The sequence below is a fragment of the Triturus cristatus genome, chromosome 10, assembly GCF_964204655.1.
Source record: "Triturus cristatus chromosome 10, aTriCri1.1, whole genome shotgun sequence".
NCBI classification, from domain to species: Eukaryota; Metazoa; Chordata; class Amphibia; order Caudata; family Salamandridae; genus Triturus; species Triturus cristatus.
In genome coordinates, this window is record NC_140593.1 from 334,295,572 (window position 1) to 334,320,772 (window position 25,201).

The 25,201-nt window shown below is 43.9% G+C and overlaps 1 protein-coding gene across 1 annotated transcript in view; it reads right to left on the reverse strand.

Annotated features, from left to right (window-relative positions):
• Nucleotides 1–25,201, reverse strand: part of TGM4 (transglutaminase 4) — a 185,259-nt gene that overhangs the window by 145,597 nt on the left and 14,461 nt on the right. Inside the window, exon 2 of the mRNA XM_085631544.1 lies at nucleotides 767–946. Coding sequence (XP_085487670.1) covers nucleotides 767–946 — 180 coding nt within the window. The remainder of the gene's footprint in view (nucleotides 1–766; nucleotides 947–25,201) is intronic.

Here is a 25,201-nt window from a genome sequence, read left to right on the forward strand (position 1 = left end):
CCTTCCCAGATTTACCAATACTGGTAGTCCGTAAGAATGCTAGGCCTTCCCAGGGGAGGCATAACGAGGAGCGATAGCTTCATTGCTCCCTGTTTTTTTAACCCTTTCTACATGTGCTGCCTTCTGCAGCGCATGTAGAAACAGAAAAAAAACATAGAGGATTGTTTTTGTGCAGGAAGGTGTCCCTTTCCTGCACAAAAATAATCCATTCTGTCCTGCAGGCACTCTTGGACTGTAGTGCAAGTGTACCTGCGTTGGCTCTAGACTGCAGTTTGTGTGCCAGCACAGGCAAAGAGCAGGAATATGCCATATCTTAATAGATATGGCGCATTCCTGCCCTCTCCCTTCCATATAGCGCACAGCAGCAAGGTGTATTGCTGCGTCGCGTGGAATAATGATAAATATGGCCCTTGATTTAAAAAACGTTTGCATGTGAAGTGTTTGATGTGAACATGCACATGGGATTATAACTGGAAGGAAAAGAGAACTTGCACAGATTCTCAGCATGCAGAATAAGAGAAGGGGGGCTAAAAAACACAACATTTCAAGTCTAACAATAGAAACATACAGCAGAGGTGTGACATAGGCTCCCGAATCTCAGGAGGTGCGCGGAGGCAGAGGTGGCACCACCCTTCAGGTGTCCCCTATTTAGCCCAAGACCTACAAATGGCAGTAAGATATGGGAGACTTGGGGGGGGCCTCACCACAATATGGAGGGGGCCATATCATTTTGCACCACTGAGCATACTTGAAGGTACATCCTTACCGACACTAAACTGAAGTATGAGCTTATCACTCTGCGCCGGCTCTCTGTCAAAGACAAGCTTCAGGGAGAACTCTTGGCCTCTGCGCACTATCAGACAAGAATGGTTGAAATCATTGGTATGGTGAAGCTTGCTGTTGTGCCTTTGTAGAAAGTCAACATTGTTGATTCTCAGACCCCTTTCTGCAAAACAAACGGGAGAAAAAAATTATCAAAATATTATTATGTATAATAATCTCCTAGTTATTTATAATTCACAACTGTAACATATAATAATTACACCCTCTGGCTTTCATATAACTTGACTACCTTCTGACATGAAATATTTGACTTTTGTATGTCCTAAAATTGACTTCGCGTAGACTGGAGTTCTCAGAAATAATGATGCACAGATTAAGATTTCAATATTACTAGCAATCGTCATGAAAGAGATTTCTAGCCAGTCTTACTCTTCTTATGACAGACTTTATTCTGTAATGGTGAGTCCATTCCTGAAGGTAGGAACTCCCTGATTTGATGTTTAAACACAATGCGGCATATTCAGAAACTGTAATTTGTAGTATGTTTAAAAGTTCGAAAATAGTACAACTAGCGTACTACAAAATACTATTCACAAACCTGTGTGAAGAGACATCTAAATCTGCACTGAGTAGTAACTTTACAGTTAGAAATGGTGAGTAGAAAAAAAGTGTAACGTTACCACTGGGTATAGAACTTAGTTTATATGTGAGTTAATCAAGACATGCAAATGTACCTTTGTTATCAGGCCTGAAGGGTCATAGTTACAAACCACTATGTAAAAGTATGAGCATATATTTACATCTCCACCTGAACGTACTTTGTGTATTTTTCTATTCGCAAACATTCCCAGTAGCATACCTCGAAAGCTCACCAGGCACAGGTTTAAAGGCCTACCACTAGGAATGTGATGTGACATCTCCAGTGTGCTCTGCAGTACCACTGGGAATGTCACATGACCTCTCCCGTGGGCTCTGCAGGAAAACATTGTTCTCTGTGGGGTAAGTCCTTTTCCTACAACCCCACCAAATCCAGGGTTGATCCTTTGCTCTTGCCCTCCTGGAAGGTCTGTTACTCCAGTGCTGGACTGGTGTTTATGATTGAGCATTTCCAGGAGGAGAAAGGTTTGGATCGGACTGTGGGCGTTTTCAAACATTTAATGAAAACCAAGACATGGAGCGAGCCCTTATCATCATTAAGGTCAGAAGTCTTCAAACTGTGAGGCGGGCTTCATTCGGGGGGGGCGTGGCCCGAATAGGTAACGTAACAACGCATGCGATACATCGCATGCCTTTACAACGCGGTCGTTACAAGTAGAGCTTTCATTAGAATACTCTGCATGCTGCATCGAGAAGGGAATTAAACATCTTTCAGCAATAGAATGAAAATGCAGCTCTGCCGGGGTTTTCTCCCCTCACTGCCAAATAAACTATGCCCATTGGATTCCCTTTCTTTTCCGACTCCAAGCACAAACACTTTTTTGTAGTGACTCTGTCCAATCATGTTGATTCACCTCATGCACATTCGAGTAGCAAGATGACCTTTAACCCTTGAAGTAGTCTACTTGCTTGCTAAAAGCACCACACATGCAGTGGTTGAAGTGGGCGGGATCAGCAGGGCATGGCGTGCCCCTACTTCTTTAATTTAATAGATTCCGTTCCCCTGCTTTTTTTATTTTAAACATGCGACCCAGGATGGCAGAAATAGCCAAGGTCCATTGATAAGGCTCTGCGTTTGTGGCAGTTCAGGGCGGGGTGGATAGAGAAGGAAACAGACTCTGTCTCTTCCTTCTTGCCCAGGGAAGACAAGGACAGTGTCCATTTCTGCTCTGCCACTGGCAAAAGTATTCACTGATTTCAGAATAATGTGTGTAAAAGTGTTAAGGTAACCATGTTGTTCCTGCTTACATTTCACATGCTGTACTTAAACTTGCATTCCCTATGAGTGTTTGCTTTTTCCAGGATGTTGTTACTTTTATTTTTAGGCAGCATATTAATGCATAATTTGAATTGTGTAGCATCCAGCTGTTTATAGCGGGGCACAGTTGGGTTGTAGCTGAAGGCAGGGCAAGTTTCTCTCAGTGGGGCAGTATGGTGTTCAGTAGAGGTGAGGATGTGACACTATGTTCAGAGCTGACGAATTTGAAACTGGGGAACCAGGTTCAGCCTTCATGACCAGTCCCCCAGACCACTCTCCTGAAGAAGCACATTCCCTTGCTTGACCTTAAAAAGACCCTGCTAGACCTTAGACACCCTGGTGTCTTAGCACCAGCAAGGGGACCCTCGCAGTCACAAGTGTAGGTTAACCTTAACGGCCTATTAACCAAACTCCATACTGAAGTTCACCTCCAGTCTTGCGGGCAGGCCTATGAAGCAGCACACAGTAGCGCGACAGTGACTGTCACTGAGGTCACTGGACCCTTGAGCAGGGTGGTTCTAGGACGGTGCGATTGCACCGGGTGGGGTGTCATGCTTGCAAGTATATTATGTTTTTAAAAGCACTTGCTGCCTCCTTCCTGGCCTCCAGCAATTTTAGTCAACAATCAAAATGTCATGATAACTCCAGTGATTAATGTTCCTCCTAGAGGGAGATGGAGTTTTGTCAAGTGGAAGTTTTGACTCATGGAAAGGTAGCGCAGAGGGCTAATTTTCCTGCTGCAAAGAACATGTACCATCCAGATCACAAAGTGCACATAATGTAAATAAGTCAGTGGGTTACTGCTTTTGTCAGTGAGATCCTTTTGTTTCTTGCAGTTTATATGTCTAAATTCTAACATAGAACAGTGAGCTATTAACTGTCAAAGAGCTGCATGTTTTTCCCCAGTCTGATTATCCTAATGTTGCAAACAGGGTTCATTTGAATAGAAATCAATTCTGGTTATTAAAGAGAACCACCAACCATGGTATTACATTCTAAAGTCAGAGTTTGTTTTTTCTGCAGACCAATCACTCTTGAACTATACTGCCTACTAGTATGGATGTCATGTGACTCCTACACCTTGTAGGCCTTTGTCTTATGTAACATTTCCTATACAGAGATTTACACACATATGATTAATTGTCTCTGTGTATAGGTGTGATGTAAAGTGCTCTGACACCCTACACTGGTATCAGTGGTGCTGTAACTCACGTTAAATTCATTTGAGCAAGAGTGTAGTTATGAAGACTTGAGGAGCACTGTTAAAGGGTGGTAGTGAGGGAATCAGTGGCGGAGGGAGTCATTGGGGGGGGGTACTAACAAACATTGTCGCACAGGGCTCCACCAGCGCTAAAGTCGGCCCTGTCCTTGAGGCCAGGCCGCCTCACCCATTGGTCCCTCTGTTGGCCTTGTTTCAGCAGTAGTGGTTGTAACTCACCAGGGGTCGGCAATGCAGGATTTGCGAGCACACCAAACTAAATTCACAAACTTCATGGTCTCTCTGCTTCATGCACAAGCACTTTTACAAACGTCAGGGTCTCTCTGCTTCATGCACAAGCACTTTTAACATGTGTGTCCTCCTTTGGGGCCACTGTAATTATGCAGCAATGGAGGACAAAATTATGCCACAGTGTTGACTAAATTTTGCAGCAGAAAAAAGGCTGCAGCGTAATGCAGTATATTTACGGATACTTTATTATTTTTAAATTTTTACGCATGCTAACAGTCTCTGGAAAGATTTTGCCTTATTAGTACCAGTTTAACATACAAATCCAGCAGTGAGAAAGGTGATCAGCCAACCTTTGCAAAGGGCCATCCAATCCACAGAAACACAAGTCACAAAATGTTTAGTAACTTTTGATCCATTTGATTTACAAACAATTTATTAGTTAAAATCGACAAAATATGCAGCAGATGATGCATTATGTGGCAAACATTGCAGAACCAGGATTATATAGAAAGCATATGCAAACTAGGATAATTTGCCATTCATGCTTGAACTGCTCTTGTGGAAAAAGGAAGGAGAAGTGCTGATGACAGAAGCTGCATGGCCTGGAGAGAAATGGTTTGTGCTTGCACTTTTAAGTGTATTTCACCAGAAAGCACATGCCCTGTTTGTAGGCTTGCTGCATTTGTTCTCTTAATAGAGTGCAGGCGCGGGATGATTGTGTGCCTTTTTTAATGTTTTCATGATAATCGCAGCGCCCATCATGAGCTGCAATTAACATGAAAACTTAAAAAAAGGCACACAATCACCACGCAGCCCAGCTCTATTAAGAGAAGAAATGCAGCAAGTCTACAAACACAGCGTGTGCCTTCAGGTGGTTCTGAAAGCATGCCTTGTTTGGTGCGGAATTTCTTTTGTTTTCTTTCTGGGAGGTTTATTGTATTATGTTGCTGTAGAGAAATGCACTGTGAAGCGAGCTCCTACTGTTCCAATTTTTTTTTCTCAGAAAAGTCTCTTTTCGTTCGGCTGCACAGCTTTCTTTGGATGTCACGGGCAGTGCAGCTCACTGATGATCAAAGGCCACAGCAGGAATCGGAGACAGACCCCCCCCTCGTCAAAGTCAGTCCCTGGCTCGAGACCTACAAGGGACCGCTGCAATGTCAGACTGGCCCCAGTCTGAGCACACCCGCCCCTCCCAGCCCCGTATTGTGTGCTTTTGTTTAAAGTATTCATGTTAATCACAGCTTGTGACGGGCACTGCAGCTAGCACGCGCGCACTTTAAAGGGAACACTGGTCAGCACTCCCTTTAATGTAGCAGGTGCCATGGCACTGAGAACAAGAGTTTGAGGGGACCCCTACACCCAAATGATGACTGTCTTACAAGTAAAAAGTGGTGTGGAGGCCCATTTTCCTGCTAGTATTAGGGTCCAGGTCCTCCTTGTTGCACCAGGAACAGGGCCCCAGCACCAGGGGAGGGGGGGGGGTGACAAGATGTGGGGCTTTGTTCCCTTTTTTATTAGACAAAGGGGCAGACTGCCTACTCTGAACCACAGGCCTAGGACCAATAGTTCTTTTTAGAGCGCAGAGAGCGAAGCCTGGTTTGTAGGGCAGTAAGCGTCATTGGTGCTGCAGGTGTAGTAGCACGGTGGCCCAGTGGTGTGAGGGGCCAACTTAACCATAGTTATAACTGTTTTACTTTCCTTCCTTGTTTGCATTTGGCCTCAGTGCACCTTTGCTGTGCCAGTATTTTTTGGCCACATACTAGTAGCCTGAGGGAGGTGAATACTTTCGCAGAATAAACAGCTTAACTTCAGGGAGATGACAGAAGGGGTATGGCACAAGATCAGGGCCCATGTTTTTAACAACTAGCAGAGTAAAACTGCCTGTTTCGCAAGGCCATAGCTATCATTAGTAAAGCAGGTAAAGTGCCACTGAACCCCAGGGGGGTTGAGGGGCCTACTGCATCAGAATCATGACTGTCTTACTCTAGAAAAGAGGCATGGGGCCTTGCTAGCATTAGAGCTGAGGTAACCATTGTTTCAAAGTGGGAGCAACACATGGGGGCTCAATTAGTTCTAAAAGGGACAGTGAGTTTTTATCAGGACTGGAAGGATGGCCAGGCATGGATGGAAAGGCACACGAAGAGAGGTAGCCTGCTACTTAGGGTGCAGTTATCATTAGTGCAGCACCTACAGTTGCATTGAGGCCCAGGAGAATGAGGGGCTTACATCACCCTAATTATAAAGGCCAGAGTTATGTGGTCAATTTGTGTTTTTGTGTGAAATATTTTCTCTGTTATACTGCTGACATTTTGTGCAGAATTTGAGCTACAGACAAGTACCCCTGAAGTGATCTCATACTCCCAGCCCCCCGCATTCATCCGTACCACTCCAGCTCCTGCAAGTCGTTTTATAAAGTATTAAAGGGGGGCCCGACTTCAAAACATTTTCCCTAGGGATGATCAGAGTAAAACAAATTGAAGACCTCTGATTTAGGTAGTGGTTATGGCTACAAATGTCTCTGCATTTGTGGCAGAAAATTATGCAGTTGTAAATTCTGTTATGAAGGCTAGAAATTATTTTGAGAACAGATGTGACAATGGCCTCGTTAGGGGGTGGTTGGGAGTGGGGAGCAGCCAGTAGGCAGCAGTGCTTGAACTTGAGAACTGAGCTACCTCTCATGACCAAGACCATAGTGTTAGCTTTTCAATAATTGTTTTATGTGTTGTTTGCGCATGGTGCTCACTGAGCCAGGTGAGAGTTTCAAAAGCCTTCTCGAAAGTAGGGTATTGAAGACATGAAAAGTGGTCAGCTACAGTAACACAAGTTATTAGTGTGGCACTCAGATGTGGGTTGTCCAAGCCCAGACTAAGCAGAACTTTACATTTTGTAAACAAAAATGCTATTCAGTGACATCAGTGTAGTGGTGAGACTCCAGCATGTCTGATGGACCGATCACTTTAGAATATCTACAGCATGCCCCGTATGAGCGCTTACAGGGATTTATTCTCAACTTTGGACTTCACCTGCAACCAATGATATAGAAATGTAATCTATGCACCTTAAACCATAGAACATTCAGTAATACTCATGTGCACCTTACACCAAGGATAAAAAAATGTTTGTTGATTACTTTATCCTAGAAATTCATAGTTAAGTGCATGCATGTGGCACGGATATGCACATAAGGAGATAAAACAAAAGTGACCATGATTTACTAACAACCAATCTCCAAATTATGTTTACTTTGACCTGCAATGAAGAGCTGGGGCTGATGACGACAGTCAATACCACTATGATTTGTTAACTTAATATACAGCTCTACTCTACTCTTGTGGAATAAAAAGATTTTGCTCTTATTTATATCTTTGCATCTGACTACAGCACAGGATATTTTCATCATTAGTTTGAGGAATGGTAAGCAGTGCTTTTCATTTCCCTGCACATCATGTAGTATGTGAACTTAATGGTGTAGACATACCATGTGGACCTGAACCTTATTAGTGGACTACCTTGATGGCTCTCTCTTCTGAAAAAGGCTCTGTGGTTTTATATGTTGTTCAGCATGATTAAAGGTGTGAACTATGTTCATAAAGGTAATAGTGCCTGAGTCCAACTCTGGGTTAACTCTTCAAGTTCAGTCAGTCAGTGAGTTTGCATGGGTATCTTCTTGCCTATGGTTGTTAGATTATTTATTGACAGTCTCGGGAATTTCCTAGATAGAGACACAGAGGGTCATAATTATGGCAAAGTAACGCAACTCAGCACAGCAAGTCACCTTGCTGCGGTGCATTACAGGGAAAGGGCAGGAATGCAACATATTTAAAATAATACAGTGCATTCCTGCCTTTGTTCCTGCTCTGGTGCCGCTTTGGCTGACTGGCTCCAAAGCAGGCACCTTGCATTTCACTATGGTGTATGTATTGAATGCAGGATTGTTTTTGTGCAGGAAGGGGCATCTTCCTCCACAAAAACAACCCTGAGAGGCATATTCCTCTTTCTATGTGTGCTGCAGAATGCAGCATACATAAATGAGGATGTAACGAGGAAATATAAAGATATTTCTCCTGGTTACGCCTCCCCTGGGAAGGCGTAACATTTAGGCACATTTCCAGGTCTACCACCATGGGGGTTTCATAGGAACACGCACCCAACACCCATGGAACGCCTTCCCATCACAGAGTAATGCAATGTAGCAATTTGAGCTGTGTTGCATTACTCCATATTTATGAAGCCACTCAGGCCACGCAAGGTGGATAACATGGCTTCATAAATCACATTTTGGACTTGTGTTGTGCTTGCACCACATTGCATGGTAGTAGAGTAACGCAACTCCTCTTATAAGTATGCCCCATAATACATTGCAACTACGAGCCAGTGGCCCGGGCCACTGTTTTTATTTGTGAATGAGGCTGTGCTCCAAGCCTATACTGAAAGTTCTATGGTGAAATTGTTGCTTCTCTTTGGATGACATTGTGATGGGGAAAGAATTAATGATGCTTGGTCAGGGATGAGCATACAAGAAACTGTTAAAGACCTCAGTGTAAGTGTAGGACCGTGCCCCTTTTTGCCATTGTCACCCCTACTTTTTGCCTGGTATTCGATGCAATTATGACAGAAGTGCACTGGGTTCCTGCGATCCAGGTCCCCAGTGCTAGATCTCTTTCCCTGAAACTGTACAACTGTTACTTCAATTAGCAATACCTTTAGCCCCCCCCTGTAAGTCATAGTGAATGCCACCACTGCACCTAGGGAAGGAGGATGAAGAGGGCTCCTAAGGGCTGGAGCATGTATCGTGTCAACCTAAAGAACCCGTCAGCACCATCATGCAAACTGCCATTGCAGGCTGTGTGACATGGTGCAGAGACAAGTGAAGACACGACATGGCAAAGCTTCTGTGTGTCATGCATGCAGATGCTGCATGCAGTATAGGTAAGCCATCCCTACAGCATGCCTTACAGACCTAAGGCAGGGTGCACTATACTACGTGTGTGGACAATTCTGAATGAGCAGGTATGCCCCTGTGATGTCTTTTTTTAAACTATTTTTAGTGTCAATGGCGATCATTAAACAATTAATACAAATTGTGTATAAATTAAATACATTAAATACATTAGGCGAGGGGTTACACCACTTTACAGGCGACACTCTTTCAAATGTCCACGGTGATAAACAACAAAGATAAAACTTACATAGGAGTTAGATAAATACATAAAACATAGGCAGCTCAGCCTAAGCTGTAATATTACTACAATTCAAGCAAAGAAAGCCTAACCAAAAACATGGTACAGACAGCTGTAGTAGGAAAAAGAGAAACAAACTAAATCAACTTAAGTCATCATAATGATCCCAGCTGAGCCTACTCCATATATGTTCAAATTTCTTGAGAGAGCAGAATCCCCTAGTCCTGGCTAGAGCAAGTTCCCTCTCATAGATTTCCTTCATGAATGCCCACCACTCCACTACCATAGGGGGCATCGGAGAGATCCATGTCCTAGCTATGCACACCTGGCCATCATAATCATAATAGACGCTTTAAACCTAGATCTGCTTCAACCCTGTCTCTCAGCATGATCTCCTTATGAGTAAATTGCAAATTCAGGCCAAGACAAATCCCGATGGTCTGGCTCATTTCTTCCCAGAATATCCCCAGCTTTGGGCACGTAACAAACATATGTAGCCAATTTGATGTCGCCAATCTGCATTAAGGGCATTTACTCTTATCCCCCTATTGTTCCCAGCCCACCTTGTTATTCTGTCAGGAGTATAATATAAGATATACACAGTTCTAAATTGCTGTAGTCTTAAAATTATGGAGCTTACTGACCCCTCCATCATCTCTAATGCAGCAAGTACATCCGTGGCAGCAATGTCACCTGATAAAAGGTTACTCCAAGTTTAGAGCTGTTGTTTGTTCTATATTGACAGAGACTCTGATAGATACAGCTTATCAAGGACTTCTTGGATGCACCGTGGCAACATACCAACAAGTCAGAACTCTGAAGTGCCTTTTTCCCAGGGCGCACCAAAAAGTTATCTCTAACCTGGAAATATGTAAAAACATAGCAGATGGGGAAGATCATTAAAGCTGTGCACACTTTCAAAGGTTTTAAACCCATTTACATCATATAGATGTCCCAGTCGCTCAACCCCATTGCTAGCCCAGGTCTTGCCGTCTGAATCATGAAATACTTCTGGGGGCATGGGATTTTCCTACAAAGGTAGATTCGCGTGAAAAAGAGATAGGGAGTATTTAGATGAAATTTCACACCATATATATAGACTGTGTCTCTAGTAAACTTAAATCTGACTATTTTAAAATAGTTGGGATCATTAGCTCTGTATGCAAAACTATAGCAAAAATATGGATTACCCACTAACAACAGATTGTGAAGGCATCCAGCAAATGCAGCCCAATACTACAGGTTGAAATCAGAGAGCTGTAGCCCTCACTAAGGAATTGGAATACATTGTATTGGCCGCCATGCCCGCTACTACTCCCAAATAATACTACCAATGCCCCCTTCTAGTTTAAAAAAAAAAAGAATTTGGAACGCGTAGAGAAATTTCACAAAAATATATAAAAATGTGGGTAGTATATTCATTTTAAGGATTATTGCACCTCCCTATAAAAAATAGGTAACCTCTGTGATGTCTAAGTCGATTCTTAGATATTACAAGTGAACAGGGAAGCCTTTTTGAGTACATGTGCTGGACACTGACAATTACACATTTTCCAGCTACATGATGGCTTCACTGAAACTAGAGATGTTTGACGTTAAACATCTCATATTAATAAGCCCAGTCTGATTCCAGTGATGTATTTATTAATACAGGCACCCAGAGGGCACCTTAGAAGTGCCCCCTGAAAACCTATGACTACTAGTGTACTGGCTGACTGGCATAGACCAGTTTGCCACCACAAACTGGTTTCTAACCCCCTACAGGTGAGAGTTGGTGCTCTCTGAGGGCAGAAACAATGCCTGCTCTGGCCGGAATGCCACCTCTTGACCCGGACCCATTTGGCACCAAGACCGGCTGCAAAATTAGCTAGTCAGGAGGCGTGTTCTCCATCAGGCTAGTTCCACCCCTAAAGTGGGCTATCTGATGTCAACATGACATCTTGGCTTTTGGTGGAATTCGGCTCACTGGGTCAGGGTTATGACCACTTACCACAGAAAGTGGTCATATAGGAGGTGTGGTCACCCTAAAGGCAGGTAGCTCACTGGCTACAACCTGTCACTCCCCTTGACACCCCTACATTGAGTATTTAGAAGGCACCCCTGATGCCAGGAACTTAGATTCGATGGATCCAGCAGAAGAGGACAAAGAAGAGCCACAAAGAAACGTGAACTGAAGACTACTGTGGAGTTTTGGTGCCAAACCCTGCCTCCCTGAACCAAGCTCGACATGACCAGGTGACTTGTCCTGCAACTGAGCAACTACCAAGAACCCTGGTAGACTTTTAGCCCTTCACAATTTGCCAGCAATCTCACTTGGAGTAGAGGAGCTACTCCCTTGTAGTCCGCAGGCACAGAAGAAGCGTCTGGTTTACCTTGTTGCTACTCCCCGGCCAGCCCGACACAACAGCCTGCCTGAAATAGGTAGCTGTGCTCCTGAAGGTCAGATCTGTTGACCAACCGAATAAGAGTACACCAGGGCTGACTGGAGCTGCACAGCACCAATATCCGGGGTACCAGACCCCTTGCAGCAACCAAGGCCTGTTTGAGTCCAGTCGCGACTCTAACAGCACAAGACTGAGCAGCCATCATGGGACATCAGCACTGCAGAGGTCTACCTCCTTTGCAAGTTCCATGGGGTCAGAGAACTTACACTCCAATAGGTGTTAGCGTAGCCCTGGAAAACAACAATGGAACATGTGCCTTCTGACAATCAGATTGTACAGATCTTCAGAGTGGCCCAGCTGTCCTGATTTCTGCACCCTCAACCGGCAAGACCAAACCAGCTGTGCCCCCTTGTTCCCGAGATCTTTGTGACCCGAGACCCCGTTGGGAGCTCCTGGACTTGTCCCCAACTCTCCCTCTGTAGCCTGTTTCTAGGTGCCCCCCCTTCTTTCCACCAGAGTAGCCTGCAAAGCTACCAACCCGACCAGCATCTCTTCACCTGGATGCCCTGTGGCAGATAGCGAGTAATGCTGGTGATTTGGACCTTGGCCCCCTACAACCTTAAGTCCTAAAGGAGACTCTCAGAAACCGACCGTAAATAACTGTATGCAACATATGCTTTTTCTCCCATTGGGAAGTATTGAGGCATTAGGACGTATTTAAGTGAACTGTTTGCTTACCTGTGAAATTCAGTATTGAAAAAAAATTACTTACTTCATAATTAAGGTCTTGGTATCAAAATGTATATAAATATAGGACTTATTTTCCTAAATCGGTCTTGGATTAGTTCTTGAGTGTGTCTCCTATTTATTGCCTCTGTGAGTACAATAAATGCTTACAACTACCCTCTGATAAGCCTAACCTGCTCGCCCATACTACAACAAAAAAGGGCATTTACTGTTATCTTTTTTGCCTCTGTAATTCAATAAGGGATGCCTGGACTCTTTACACAGTGTACCTGGTTTTGGTCCACTAGATAAAGAGCCAACTTCCTATAGTAAGCACTTCAGCAGATACAAGAACGTTGGATACACCTCCTCCGTCTGTGGGATAGGGAAGTACAAATATTGGGGTATTCAATATCACTCATACAGGTTTCTGAGGTATTTACTGGGTTGAACTAAAGGTTTTTATGTTAACTTTACTGTGAGAAACTCACTGATCACCACACAAAACAATCTCATAAACCATTTATGAAGCAGCAATCTGAGGTTAAGAAGGTAGTTAGAGGTTCCTTCCAATATAATATTGAGAGAGTAAGCAATGTTTGAGTCCTAGATCAACCATTTTACAGTCGTGCCAACAGGGCTGTAGTCTAGGTCAGTAGGTTCAACCAACTTTTATTAGCCAATACTAGAACAGCTGGTTTAAAGAGCAATTATGCAGACTATCTCAGACACTTTGTAAATGAGCCGATGTTGGCAAACTCCTTCAATTACATAGCATCTTTTGATAACCAATGGACTTGTTGGCACTGGCCCTTTTCGCAGGGTTATTCCCAAACCTTTTGCCTTCCTCCTCCCTTTTTTCTGACTCGCTTTTTGTTAACTTTAAGACTCTGGGCACTTTACCACTGCTAACCAGTGGTAAAGTACATGTGCTCTATCCTCTAAACATGGTCTGATTGGTTTACACCTGTTTGGCATATTTGATGTACTTGTACGTCCCTTGTAAAGTGGTATACTATATACTCAGGGCCTGTAACATAATGCTACTAGTGGGTCTGCAGTGATGATTGTGCCACACACAGAAGTAGGCTTTCAAACCTGTCTCAGGCCTGCCACTGCAGGGCCAGTGTGCGCTGTTTACGGGCATTTCAATTTGCCATTTAAAACTACTTGCCTAGTCTCAAACTCCCCTTTTATTACCCATAGGTCACCCCTAAGGTGGGCCCTATGTAGCCCTACAGAAGGATTGCTGTGTAAGTAAAAGGTAGGGCATGTATCTTTGTTTTACTGGTAGCCACAAATAGCCTATTTCATTGTTCACTACTGTGAGGCCTATTTCTCTCATAGGCTACCATTGGGAATTCATCAATATAATTTGAAGTAGCAATTCCTGATCAGAAAGGAGTGGCATTGCCATGTTTGGTATGTTTAGAATGGTGGTGATAAAACATACTTACTGTCAAAATTGGATTTCACCTTACTATTTTAGAAATGCCACTTTTAGAAAGTGAATACATGGGTTGGGCCTGTATTTTGTCAGTAAGGTTAGGCCACTATATATCCTGAAACAAGGTAGGTTTGCCTTTATTGACTTTGATTAACAAAAGTAATGTAGGTCTTCTTTGGGATATCACCCCTTTAAAAGGACATCACAAATGAGGGACCTGTGTAGCCTGCAATCAAACTTTAGGAGGCCCAGGATTCCATTTTAATAACATGAAATGGCAGCACAATGCCTTTTCTAACTACAAGACAAAAACGTAGTCTATGGAGTAATTTGACCTTGCCAAAAGTTGGACATTGAAAAAACAAATCAAGAAGACAGACAAAGAATTATCCAGCATAAATATAGGGTTTGTCGCAAAGTTGCAAAAGCACTGCTTGTCAAGCATTTTATTGAAAAACAACACAGGGAAAATGAGTTCAAGCAGACAGTTCTAGCAGCCATTCAACCAGACCCAGAAGGCGGAGCGCTGGATCAAAAATTAACTCAAAAAGAAGCCTACTTAATTCTGAGGTTTAACACTGCAACTCATGGCTGAACAAGATGACTGATTTTCAGAATCTTTAATAAAATCATTTGATACCTATTGTCTCGCTTTGAAACAGCCAACAAATGCCACAACTGATTAATTGTATTTACAATTGCACTTTCAAAAAACAAGAGAGGAACTCAGCATTTTGTGAAATAAAACAGTGGCATGGATCAAACATTCTCACAGTCACTGGAAGAACGAATAACATCACTACATTAAGAGCGCTCCCATTTTCGTTGAGAAGTGGATGCAGAGGTGCCAGCATCATTTTGCATATTTTGGAATGAAAGGAGCATGAAAATCTCCTAAAAAGTACAGTTTCAGTAACTTTATGGAAATAGAACTACAATACCCAGAATAACATCAGGAATGACTGCTCGGCTCACGTGAAAAGTCCAAATTGAAAAGACTCAAACCATCGCTGTCTTTCAATGAAACTGGCAAAAGTCAGGTAACTGTTTAAAAGCACCAGAGGCAAAACTATGAGCCCAACGGCTCGAGGACATGGAACCCACATTGCAGTCCGCACCTTCAAAAGTAAGTGTGCACAGTGCATTGGTGGCTTCTACCTGTTAGCAGCAGTAGGACAGGGTGTGGTGAAGGGTCGTTGGGGTTGGAAATAGGTTTAAAAAATCACTTACCTTCTGGCAGGCTGTCACCTCTGCTATGTCCTCTTCCTGACTTCTTGGGGGAGACAGGAAGCAGAAAGCACTTGGGCTCCCAGGCTCTCTGCAGCCAATCACAACGCTGCAATGCAGCAGTGTGACTGGTGTGAGCGCCGTGACACAGTGCTCAGCCAGGGGCTGGAGGGGTGGACATGTTCTCCACGCAGGCTGTAATGGTATGTGCGCATGACGAATATATGACATTACACCGCGGGCAAATACCACGCGGGAGGTTACAATGCGGACGTTACATCGTCTGCGTTGTTACCACGCATGGCATTACTTTTCTACGACTTGCACTAGATGGCGTGCTGGACTTAGGAATAGTATAAATTACTATTCCTACTCCAGTTAGCGCAACAGCAGGGAATGTGTTGGACTTAAAATCCAACACATTCCCTGGTGTTGCAAGCCATCTAGCGCAAGTCGTTGAAACGACCTGCGATGTAATGCCGTGCGTGGTACCAACGCGGACGATGTAACGTCCGCGTTGTTATCAACGCGCGTGGTACTGACAGTGTTGTAAATGCTGTCTCCCGTGCATGACTGTTTTGGGCAGGCCAAGCACTCATGCTCACATAGTGAGTACAAACCACTCCTACCCCTGCTCTGAGAGCGGCCCCACCCCACAAAGATGCCGCAATGGGGAAAACATAAATCATAATAACCTCAGATTATTATAATTTTATATTTCCTTTTTTTACACTGCAAAAAGCAGTTGGGCGACACCCCTCTGCCTTAGCGGAGGAGCCACCACTGAGAGAGAGATAGAGTTGAGCACTGTTAAAGTTCAATGGACAAGATCAGAAAAAAACATCAGTCTAAGCAGCAAGTTACAAGTACAAAAGTTGACATTTTAGTTAAAAGCAGATAACAGTGAACCATACTTTATATTCAACAACAACTTGCTCAAGTGAAACTGTATACTGAAAGCGAGACCGTGCCTTGTTTCGGATATATTGTAACATTCGACTCTGGAATGTTTTAATGGTTGGATACAAAGTATCACTAAATAACATTCTACAAAACATGAATCCATTCTTGACCAAACAAAGCACGCGTTCTGATTTAGGAAGAGAGCGGAGCAATGATCACTACTAAAAGCTGAACACAGAGCTTCAGAAGAAATCTCTCACTTTTTTAATGTTCTGAATGAGTTGTGAGTGCTACAAAGTTTCTGGTTCTAAAACAGTTAACAATGAACCACTCATACTGATCCGCTACAGCAAGAAATAAACATGTGTCCATGGTTTTACTAAGAAATGCACCAAAATAAACGGTCCTTGTTTCAAGATTCTCATGAATGGATGTCGTTCTGTTTTTAACCTGTATAATCGAAGGCAAATTATTTACAGAAATAGAACATTCACAGAAGAACAGAAAAGGGCAGGAGCTTTGCTCTGACAAGGTTGATCATGTGAGTGTCACAACTAATTGCTACAATTCCTTATATGACGAATGAGCCTGTTTTATTTAGCTGCACTTTCTTGATTCCTTTTCAGTGAGCCAGATTTGTTACAAAAAGGAAACTAAAGATACGAGTGCATCCTAAGAAATATAAAAGTAAGTTAAATAGAGAAGAGCGTTTAAAGAAACCTCTTTCTCACCACATTCATGCTGCTTACGATGTCCCTTGCTTTAAATTCACAGGGTCACCCAGTTCAGGGTCCCGAGGAGAACCCATAAAGGTCGAGTTCGAAACACATTAACACTTTCAATATTAAGAAGTTGGTGAAAAAACAACTATGACACAAAGGGAACCTTATGAAAATTGAAATAAAAAAAACAGGTCCCCTTTTACATACAAAGAGTGTTTTTCCAACTCCAAATTTTTGTGAAGGAGTTTAGAGAAAAGTAATAAAAAACGTACTCCTTGAAAATAAGAATTAAAAACTGGGACAACATCATAATTGTCATTTCTCATGTGATGCCTTTTGTATGTATATTGTTACAATTTGTGATTTGCTTGCAGGATATTGTTTATACAAATGTGTTCTTTTTTGTGGTGGCATAGCAAAAAAAGTTGCTTGAGATTCACCACTGGTTTTGGGTTCCAAAGTCTATGACATGTTGATTTTCAAATGAATTGTTATAAATTTGAGAAAAAATTGTAAGAAAATAAAAAGGTGGCTACACTAATTAAGTTTTGTGCCCACTACACTGAATTGAATGTGTTGATAATTAAAGTCAGTAAAGGTAAACCAACCTTTTTTCAGGACCTTTAGAAAATGGGCATTTCTATGTGCTTATAGCTCTTTGTACTTTGCAGCCTGTCTCCAATACACATCTGGGCTGGGTGACAGCTACACTTTGTGCATTCTCTTCAGATAGCCACAACACAGGAAGGGCTGGGTGTGGCATGGGATTCATCTGCATACTGATAGTCTTCCTGGGCAGGGAGAGGGAGAGGTGGTTCACACTTACATTTGAATAGGTTCTGTTCTGCCCTCACATAATGGACTGATTTACCCCCTACTGATTGTCTGGAGCCAGGGCTTGGCTGGAAGGGATCTTCGTGCACTTTTGAAGTCACCCCCTAATCAAAGGCATTTTTTAGTATGAGTACTGGGGCTCTGACCCCATTTAATCACACACTGAGGGGGACTTGCAACCAGACATCGCTGGCTCTACATCTGCACATATTACCAGGAGAACTGCTGTGCTGCCAGGAGAAACCGTAATCCCTACTAATTGCTTTGCTATGTTGTCCTACTGATTGCTGGGCTGCAGGAGAGGCTGTTACTTTGCAACATATCTTGATGACCTGACCTTCTGCTTGCTACCTGTTTTTGTGTCCTCAAGTGTTCTCTAGGGGCTTGTTGGCTTGCTCCCTTTTCAAGTGGTCTCAGGAAGAGCAAAGTCCTCCATCCCCTTGTGCTGCCATAGGACTCTGTGGATTGTGAGTCTGCCAACTGATGTGAAATGGATCAGAACAGTCTCTGGTTGCCTGTGCCAGAACAGGCATCTGCATCCTGCTGCAGTTTATAATGCTGTGTTTTGGCAAGGAGTTGCACCAGTCAAGAGGAGAGTCTCAGCACTGGGGTGGGATCCTGAACCAGAGCTTTTCTTCTGGCCTTGCACTGCACCCCCTGACTTGCCCTGCATGAGTGGTGTGCGACGCACTGTGTAAGGATTTGGAATCCCAGCCATAAGAAGGAGCTGTCGCACAGCCTCTCTGCATGGCCCTTCCACAATTTGTCACCTAGGCAAACAGGGGATCAAGGAGATGAGGGCTGTGCTGGATGCCGCGGCCCCAGCTCCTGATGCCACCAACATATCTGTGGTCACACTGCTTAGAGGGTGCCCCTTTGCTCAGCGCACCTCCTCTCCCAAAGAGGGCCCACCCCCCACCATGAGTACTGGGGTGAGTAGGGAGCTGTACAGCCATCTGATGCTTCCTTCTGTCCAAAAAGACGTGACTTGGTGGCCAAAAAGGGCTACATGCTTCCCAACGTTTGGGGGCATGGCCTCCTCCACGTGGTGGAATGGAACCCCCGTGGGAGACCCCCAAGAGTGGCGCAGAGCCGCAGACATAGACTGAAATGTCTAATTAGATTCCTGTCTCTATGGAACCCACTAAACTTTACAGTATAAGGTTTAGTAGGAGTGCAAGAGTGTAGGACCTCCAGTGCCCTATATTTGTTTTGTGATGCAATCATTACTGATTACCTGCAATGTATGATGTTTTTCTCTAATACTGCCTTACTTGCAGTAATTATGAACTCCATGTCTTTTTGTTCTTGTTATGTCTCATATAGAAATCTATTATTTGAATAACCCTGTGTAGATTATTTTGTGGTGTATTCATTGTGTTACTGTGAGTGTGTGTTTCATAAATGCTTTACACATTGCCTCTATAGAAAAGGCCTACCTGCTCTGCGCCAAGCAACCAGAGGTTGAGCAGAGATTATCTTTGGTGTGTATCTGACTTACCCTGACTAGAATGGTAGGTTCTGCCTGGCTGAGATGCCTACCTTACTCAACCAGAAACCCCAGTTCTAACATTGGTGATAAGCAGTGAGGATAGAACTTGCACTGGTGAAATTCCATAGTTACTTATTGTTTTACTACAACTCTGCACTGAGATATTTACATGCTTTTTGTTTGCCCATTCCCTTACATTGGTCATTTTTTAAATTTACTCCTGCTTCATCTTTTTACGCCTGGAACTATTGTTTGCACTAGTAGTACCGTACCTTGCCAAAATTGCCACCCTGTGATATTGACAACCTGTTTTTAATTTGGAGGAGTTGAAGGGTTACTGTAGGGAGAGGGGGTTAGCAGGGAGTGGGGAATTCACCAACCTGAACCTTCTGGAAGCCCTGTATCTTTTCAAAAAGGCACAAGGGGGAAAAAGATTCAACAGAGGACCAAGAGAGCAGTGGTCCTGGGCAGGAGGAGGAGGAGGGTGAGGAGGAGGAGGAGGAAAATGACTGGGCATAGGTTCCAATGGAGAGAGGGGACCCAATAGATAGGGAGCCTCTTGCTGGATCCATTGCTGGGAGCAGTGTCACCTCCCACACCCTGTCCCCTGAGCTCAAGGACAGACAGGCTGAGAAGGGCCTGAGCCTGCAGCTGGCCCAGCTGGCTGTAGAGGAGATATGGGTGGAGGCAGAATGGACCTTTGCCAGTGAAAAACCTGATCTTGAGGAGAAGAAATTGCCCCATGAGTGTAGTTTGAGAGTTTTGGCCTTACAAGCACAGCAAGTAGAGTCTAATGATGGCACAAAAGGTATTGAGTCAGTTGTTAAAGATACCATTCACATACTCAGAGACTCAGTGCCTAGCTTCAAGGAGGGAAATGACATACATCAGTGGTTTTTAGGAGTATGAGGAAACTCTACAGGTGCACAGGATTCCGGGGAGGATTGGGGAGTCATATTCCTGGTGATGGGGGTGGGGGAGGGAGTGCCCATCTGTCCTCGAAGAGTGGGACAAGCAGAGCTACAACCCCATGAAGAAAGCCCTGGTAAAGAAGTATGAATTCACCCTTGAAAAGTATAGGTTGAGGTTCAGGAGCAGCCGGAAACTGTCTCACCAGTCTTGGGAGGAATTTGTGGAGTATTTTTGCAGAGCACTGGATGTATGGGTAAAGGGCAGGACAGTAAACACTTTTGAAGGGTTGTATAATCTGATTGTCAGAGAGCACATGTCCTGTTGTTGTTTTCCAGGGCGTTTTTGTGTTCTTGCGTTATGTCTAAAATAGAAATACATTTTTTATAACCCTGTGTGGAGTCTCTTTTGTGTTGTATTTGTTGTGTTACTGTGAGTATGTGTTGCACAAATGCTTTAAACATTGCCTCTGTAGATAAGCTTGTATGCTCAGCAGCAAGCTACCAGATAGTGAGCACATATTATCGTTAGTGTGTAATCTGATTTACCCTGACTAGAGTGGTGGGTTCTGCCTGGCTGGAGTGCCTACCTTAGCCAACCAGAAACCCCATTTCTAACGGGACTGATTAGTGATTATTCAGCTTGCCTTTGAGATGAAGGGACTTGCCAATACCTTTCAATAAATGTATTTTATAATTTGTGTAACGTATTGCTTTCTTTTTATATAAAATGTTTCCTTGTTTAGTATAAGGATATTTAATGTGAATCTTAATTGATTAACTAGAAAGCATGTAACTGAAAGAACACCTGTTCTAAGCTGGCTCACATAATACTAATTAACATTTGGCGCTTCAAATCGTTAGTGCTTCTGCTCTATGTTTGCTTGCATAGCTCGTAATTGTCTGTGTTCAGGATCTGTGGGTGCCATCTTTATTAGTACGACCAATCATATGTTTTTTCAATGTTTGGTCCTAGCTGGCATCTTTTGGGACGGCTGGTTTTTGAGCACCTGAGCGATCAATAAAGATAACATGAAATATTATTAAATTGTGAATAATATGACGGGTTTTGAAACTGCACAAATGGAGTAATATAGTTTGTTAGAATCCCACGAGTGACACATTTCATGAATTTCCCAACTTTCAAAGACACTTGCAGGTGTCCAATAGGTTTTGTCCATCCTCTGTTAAAGATACGGCCCATGCATAAGTACATGCCAGAAAATATCCATGCCCTGAAATTAAAGAGATTTCATTTTTTCTCGGGCTTCTCTCAGTACAGATTCTTCCTGTTAAAAATTGGGTTTCTGGTTGGCTAGGTTATGCACCTAAGCCAGGCAGAACCCACCTCTCTAGTCATGCCAAGGGAGTTACAAACCTAAGATAATCCTTCCTCACCCCCTTCGTAGCATAGCAGAGCAGTCAGGCTTATTCCAGAGGCAATGTGTAAAGCATTTGCGCAACACATACACACCCCAGTGAAACACTAGGCACACCACAAAAAGAGACTCCACACAAGGTTATATAAAAATATCCTTTGTATTATTCATAAAAACACATTGGACCACAATCACATAAATCACTGTGCCACTAAGCAATTGTCATGACATCACATAGATTACACAATCACTTTGCCTATCGGGTAATTGTCATAACAACACCAGCAGTGCAGGCGCACATATTACAAAAATGTCATAACAACCTTATGCATAAATACCATCACTGAACCCATGGGTGCACCTTCCTGACAATTCCAAGTTATGAGCAACAACATCACATCATAATATCACGGCATAAAGATGAGGCAATTAGAGTGAGGCATCACATGAAATATCAACAGATCCCCCCTATGAACCTTAACGTAAACACTCCAGGCACTGTTCGATAACACAGGCCACCTAACAGTCACCATATATCCCACTTAGAGGGGGGGGTCAAGAAGTCAGGTCAGCCAACCATGAGGAGCAGCACCGGCACTCCTACTGTGTGGTATACGGTGCTCCTGGTCTCATCGGCTACTGGGCCATCTGCCCACTTACTACCAAGAATTATGTCATTATTCTGGTCCTGCGAAAGCACCCAAATGGGATCTAAAAATGGCCCCTTGGGACCGGAAAACAACAATGTGGCCCGAGCTCACACAACACGAAGGGGGCCTTGCTAGGTCTCCCTCCTACCACTCAATGGCTGGGGCTAGCGCTAACTCGCGGTACTGCCCCGCCTTCCCTGGGCTCGTCAGCCCTCCTCGGCGGGGCACAGCCAAAAATGAAAGCCTGCAGCCAGCCACCGGTGGAATCCCGGTCAAGCCCTCAAGGCTCAGCTAACATGGAGTGAAGTCTCCATCCTTACCCTCACCCTTGGCCTTGCTACAGCGGGAGGGACGAGACATGTTCTGCTTCCTGCGGGGCTCCTCTTGTAGCACCATGCACCCAGCAGGAGGGACAGAGAGCAAAGTTGCCGTCGACCTTGTTCTGACTTGCAAACTCCTTTTCCAGCACCACACTAATGACGCCGTGTCCTCGTGGGCTTCTGGGGGTGTGGCTAGGCAACACCGGGACCTCTGGTAGGCCATGCCGGTTGCCCATCACCACTGCTGACTCATTTGCGCTGGGACGGGCAGCTCCTTACCACCGCAGACTTACGCACAATATGGCCTGACTGCCGCTCCCTTGAGGGCTCGAGGAGCACAATGCCCAGGACTCTGATAATGCAGAGCATATGTGCCAGAACTTTACCAATGCAAAGGGAAAGCACACTGAATGGATAAAGCACTCCTTCTTGGCAGCACTGAGTGAGCCCACTGCTTGGGCAACAGACTTTACAGAGCTCTCAAATCGTGTTTTGACAACAATGAAAACTAAGTGCTTCGCCTGCACTTTACCACAGGAACAAATGCAGGGAATCCCCTCATGCTGGGCGCTTTGGAGAGTACTGGGGGCACGCAGGTTCAGGAGAGTAGGTGGCAGGCCAGCACACAGGGTCCTCGGGTATAGAGGCAGAACCTCTAGCCGTTCAGCACACAAGGCAAAGTCATAGTGGCGGTTCCCTGCCAGCAAAGATATCCTCTGGTTACAAGCCCCATGTAGTGTCTTCTTTCTTTCATTGGGTCCCAGCCCCTGTATTTATGGTGCAAAAGTATTTGTTCTGAGGGCACTTCAAAAGGTGCACAGTACCCCCATCCATATTGTAAACCCTGGCCCCAGACACACCACAGGGGGACAGAAACAGCATTGTAGAAGGCAGGCACAGCCCTATTCAGGTGCAGGTGCAACTCCTCCCACCACTCCAAATGCAGACCAGGCCTATTCAGGTGCAAGAGAAACTTCTACCGCTACTCTAAATTCAGCCAAGGTCTATTCAGCCTAGTGCTGAGTCACCCAGGAAAGGCAGGACACACCCCGACCCCCCTTGTGACTGGCTAGAGTGAATGGACATCCCCTCTCTCCTGTCAGTCAGAACCAGATGGTCAATACACATCCAGGCAGAGCACAAAGACACATAAGCACACAGAAATGCCCACTTCTAAAAGTGGCATTTCTAAAATAGTCATAATAATTAGGCTTTGACCAATAAGCAGGATTCATCTCTACTATTCCAAACATACCAAACATGGTCACGCTACGCCTCTCTGATCAGAAATTACCACTGAAGCACATATCCCCAGTGCAACCCTATGAGAGGGCAGACTCTCAGGAGTGAGAAACCAAATAGGCTACTAGGACATGCCACACAGTTAAGGCACATGTCCTACCTTCTACCTACACTACACCCTGCCCATAGGGCTAGCTAGGGCCTACCTTAGGGGTGACATATATACTAAAACGGGAGTTGCATTTGTGGCAAACACTTTACGTCACTGCAGCAGTAAAAGAGGCCTGAGACAGGTTTATAAGGCTACTTCGGTGGGTGGTGCAAGCAGCACTGTATGCCCACTAGTAGCATTTAATTTACAGGCCCTGGGTATATGGGATACCACTGTACAAGAGACTTACATGTAAATTAAATATGCCAAACAGGTGTAGACCAATCTTACCAAGTTTACCAGAGAGAGCACATGCAGTTTAGCACTGATCAGAAGTGATAAAGTGCCCAGAGTCATAAAACCACCAACAGGTCAGAAAAAATACAGGAGGAAGGCAAACAATTCTGGGATGACCCTGCAAAAAGGGCCAAGTCCAACACATCCCATATTTGGCAACCCCTAAATTCTCACATTAGAACATGTAATTTTGTTTTAAAGAAATTGTGCATCTATAGCTCTAACTGAAAGAGGTTTCGATATTTGCATTTCATTTATATTCCCATTGGGTATGAATGGCACATAGGGCCACTCGAGGCAAATCTACAGTCGCTGCCCAAACATACATAGACACTGACAGCACTCTCATGAATGCAGAGTTATTCTCAGCCATTCTACTGTAGCTTTCCCCATGGTAGAAGCGAATGTTAAATCATCCAACATCCTCCTTACAGAAACAATACAGGACCACGGCGCCATTCTGAATGATAACCTGCCTGCAACTGTGCACTTCTTACCCAGATGAAGAGGGTTGTGAAGTTAATCGGGTTCTACTGGATACATGAATGCGTTATTTTTTAATTAACTTTCATTGCTAGATGAAATATTGCTCAATTTGCGTTCTATTTGCACCAAGTGTATACTGATTTTTGTGAAAAGGTCACGCCTCTTATTCTGAGCTCTCATTCACCATACCAATCTTTACTTCATGAAGAAATATTATAGCATTTACTAAGACAACATTGATCTACGTGACGTTCCAATAACGTTTGTAATCTGCATCTTTTCCTGTGTATTTGGTGTTGCTGTGTTATTATAATACTTATGTTACCCCTTTAAATGCACTGCTGCAACCTGATGCTTCTTCGTGTATACACTATTTTTGGAATAAAATGTTTCCACCTATTATTCTGGCACCATCGCCCTCAATACACACTTTCTTTGTTACAGATGTCATATCCTCTTGAAAACCTCTCTCCACATCATTCAATTTAAACCTGTTTAGTGACCCTTTCTTCATTAATCCAGTCACACCTTCTGTTCTCTGCCAATGCGTTCAGCGTGGTTTATTTCTGGCAGTGTTCCCAGTATTTAAAGCACGTTCTGTTCGAGACTTGTCACTACATTGGACAAGCTGCAAGATTAAGGTCCCCTCCAAAACAAATATTAATAAAACCACTTGGTGTGTTTTTTTCCAGTGCAAAGATCTAG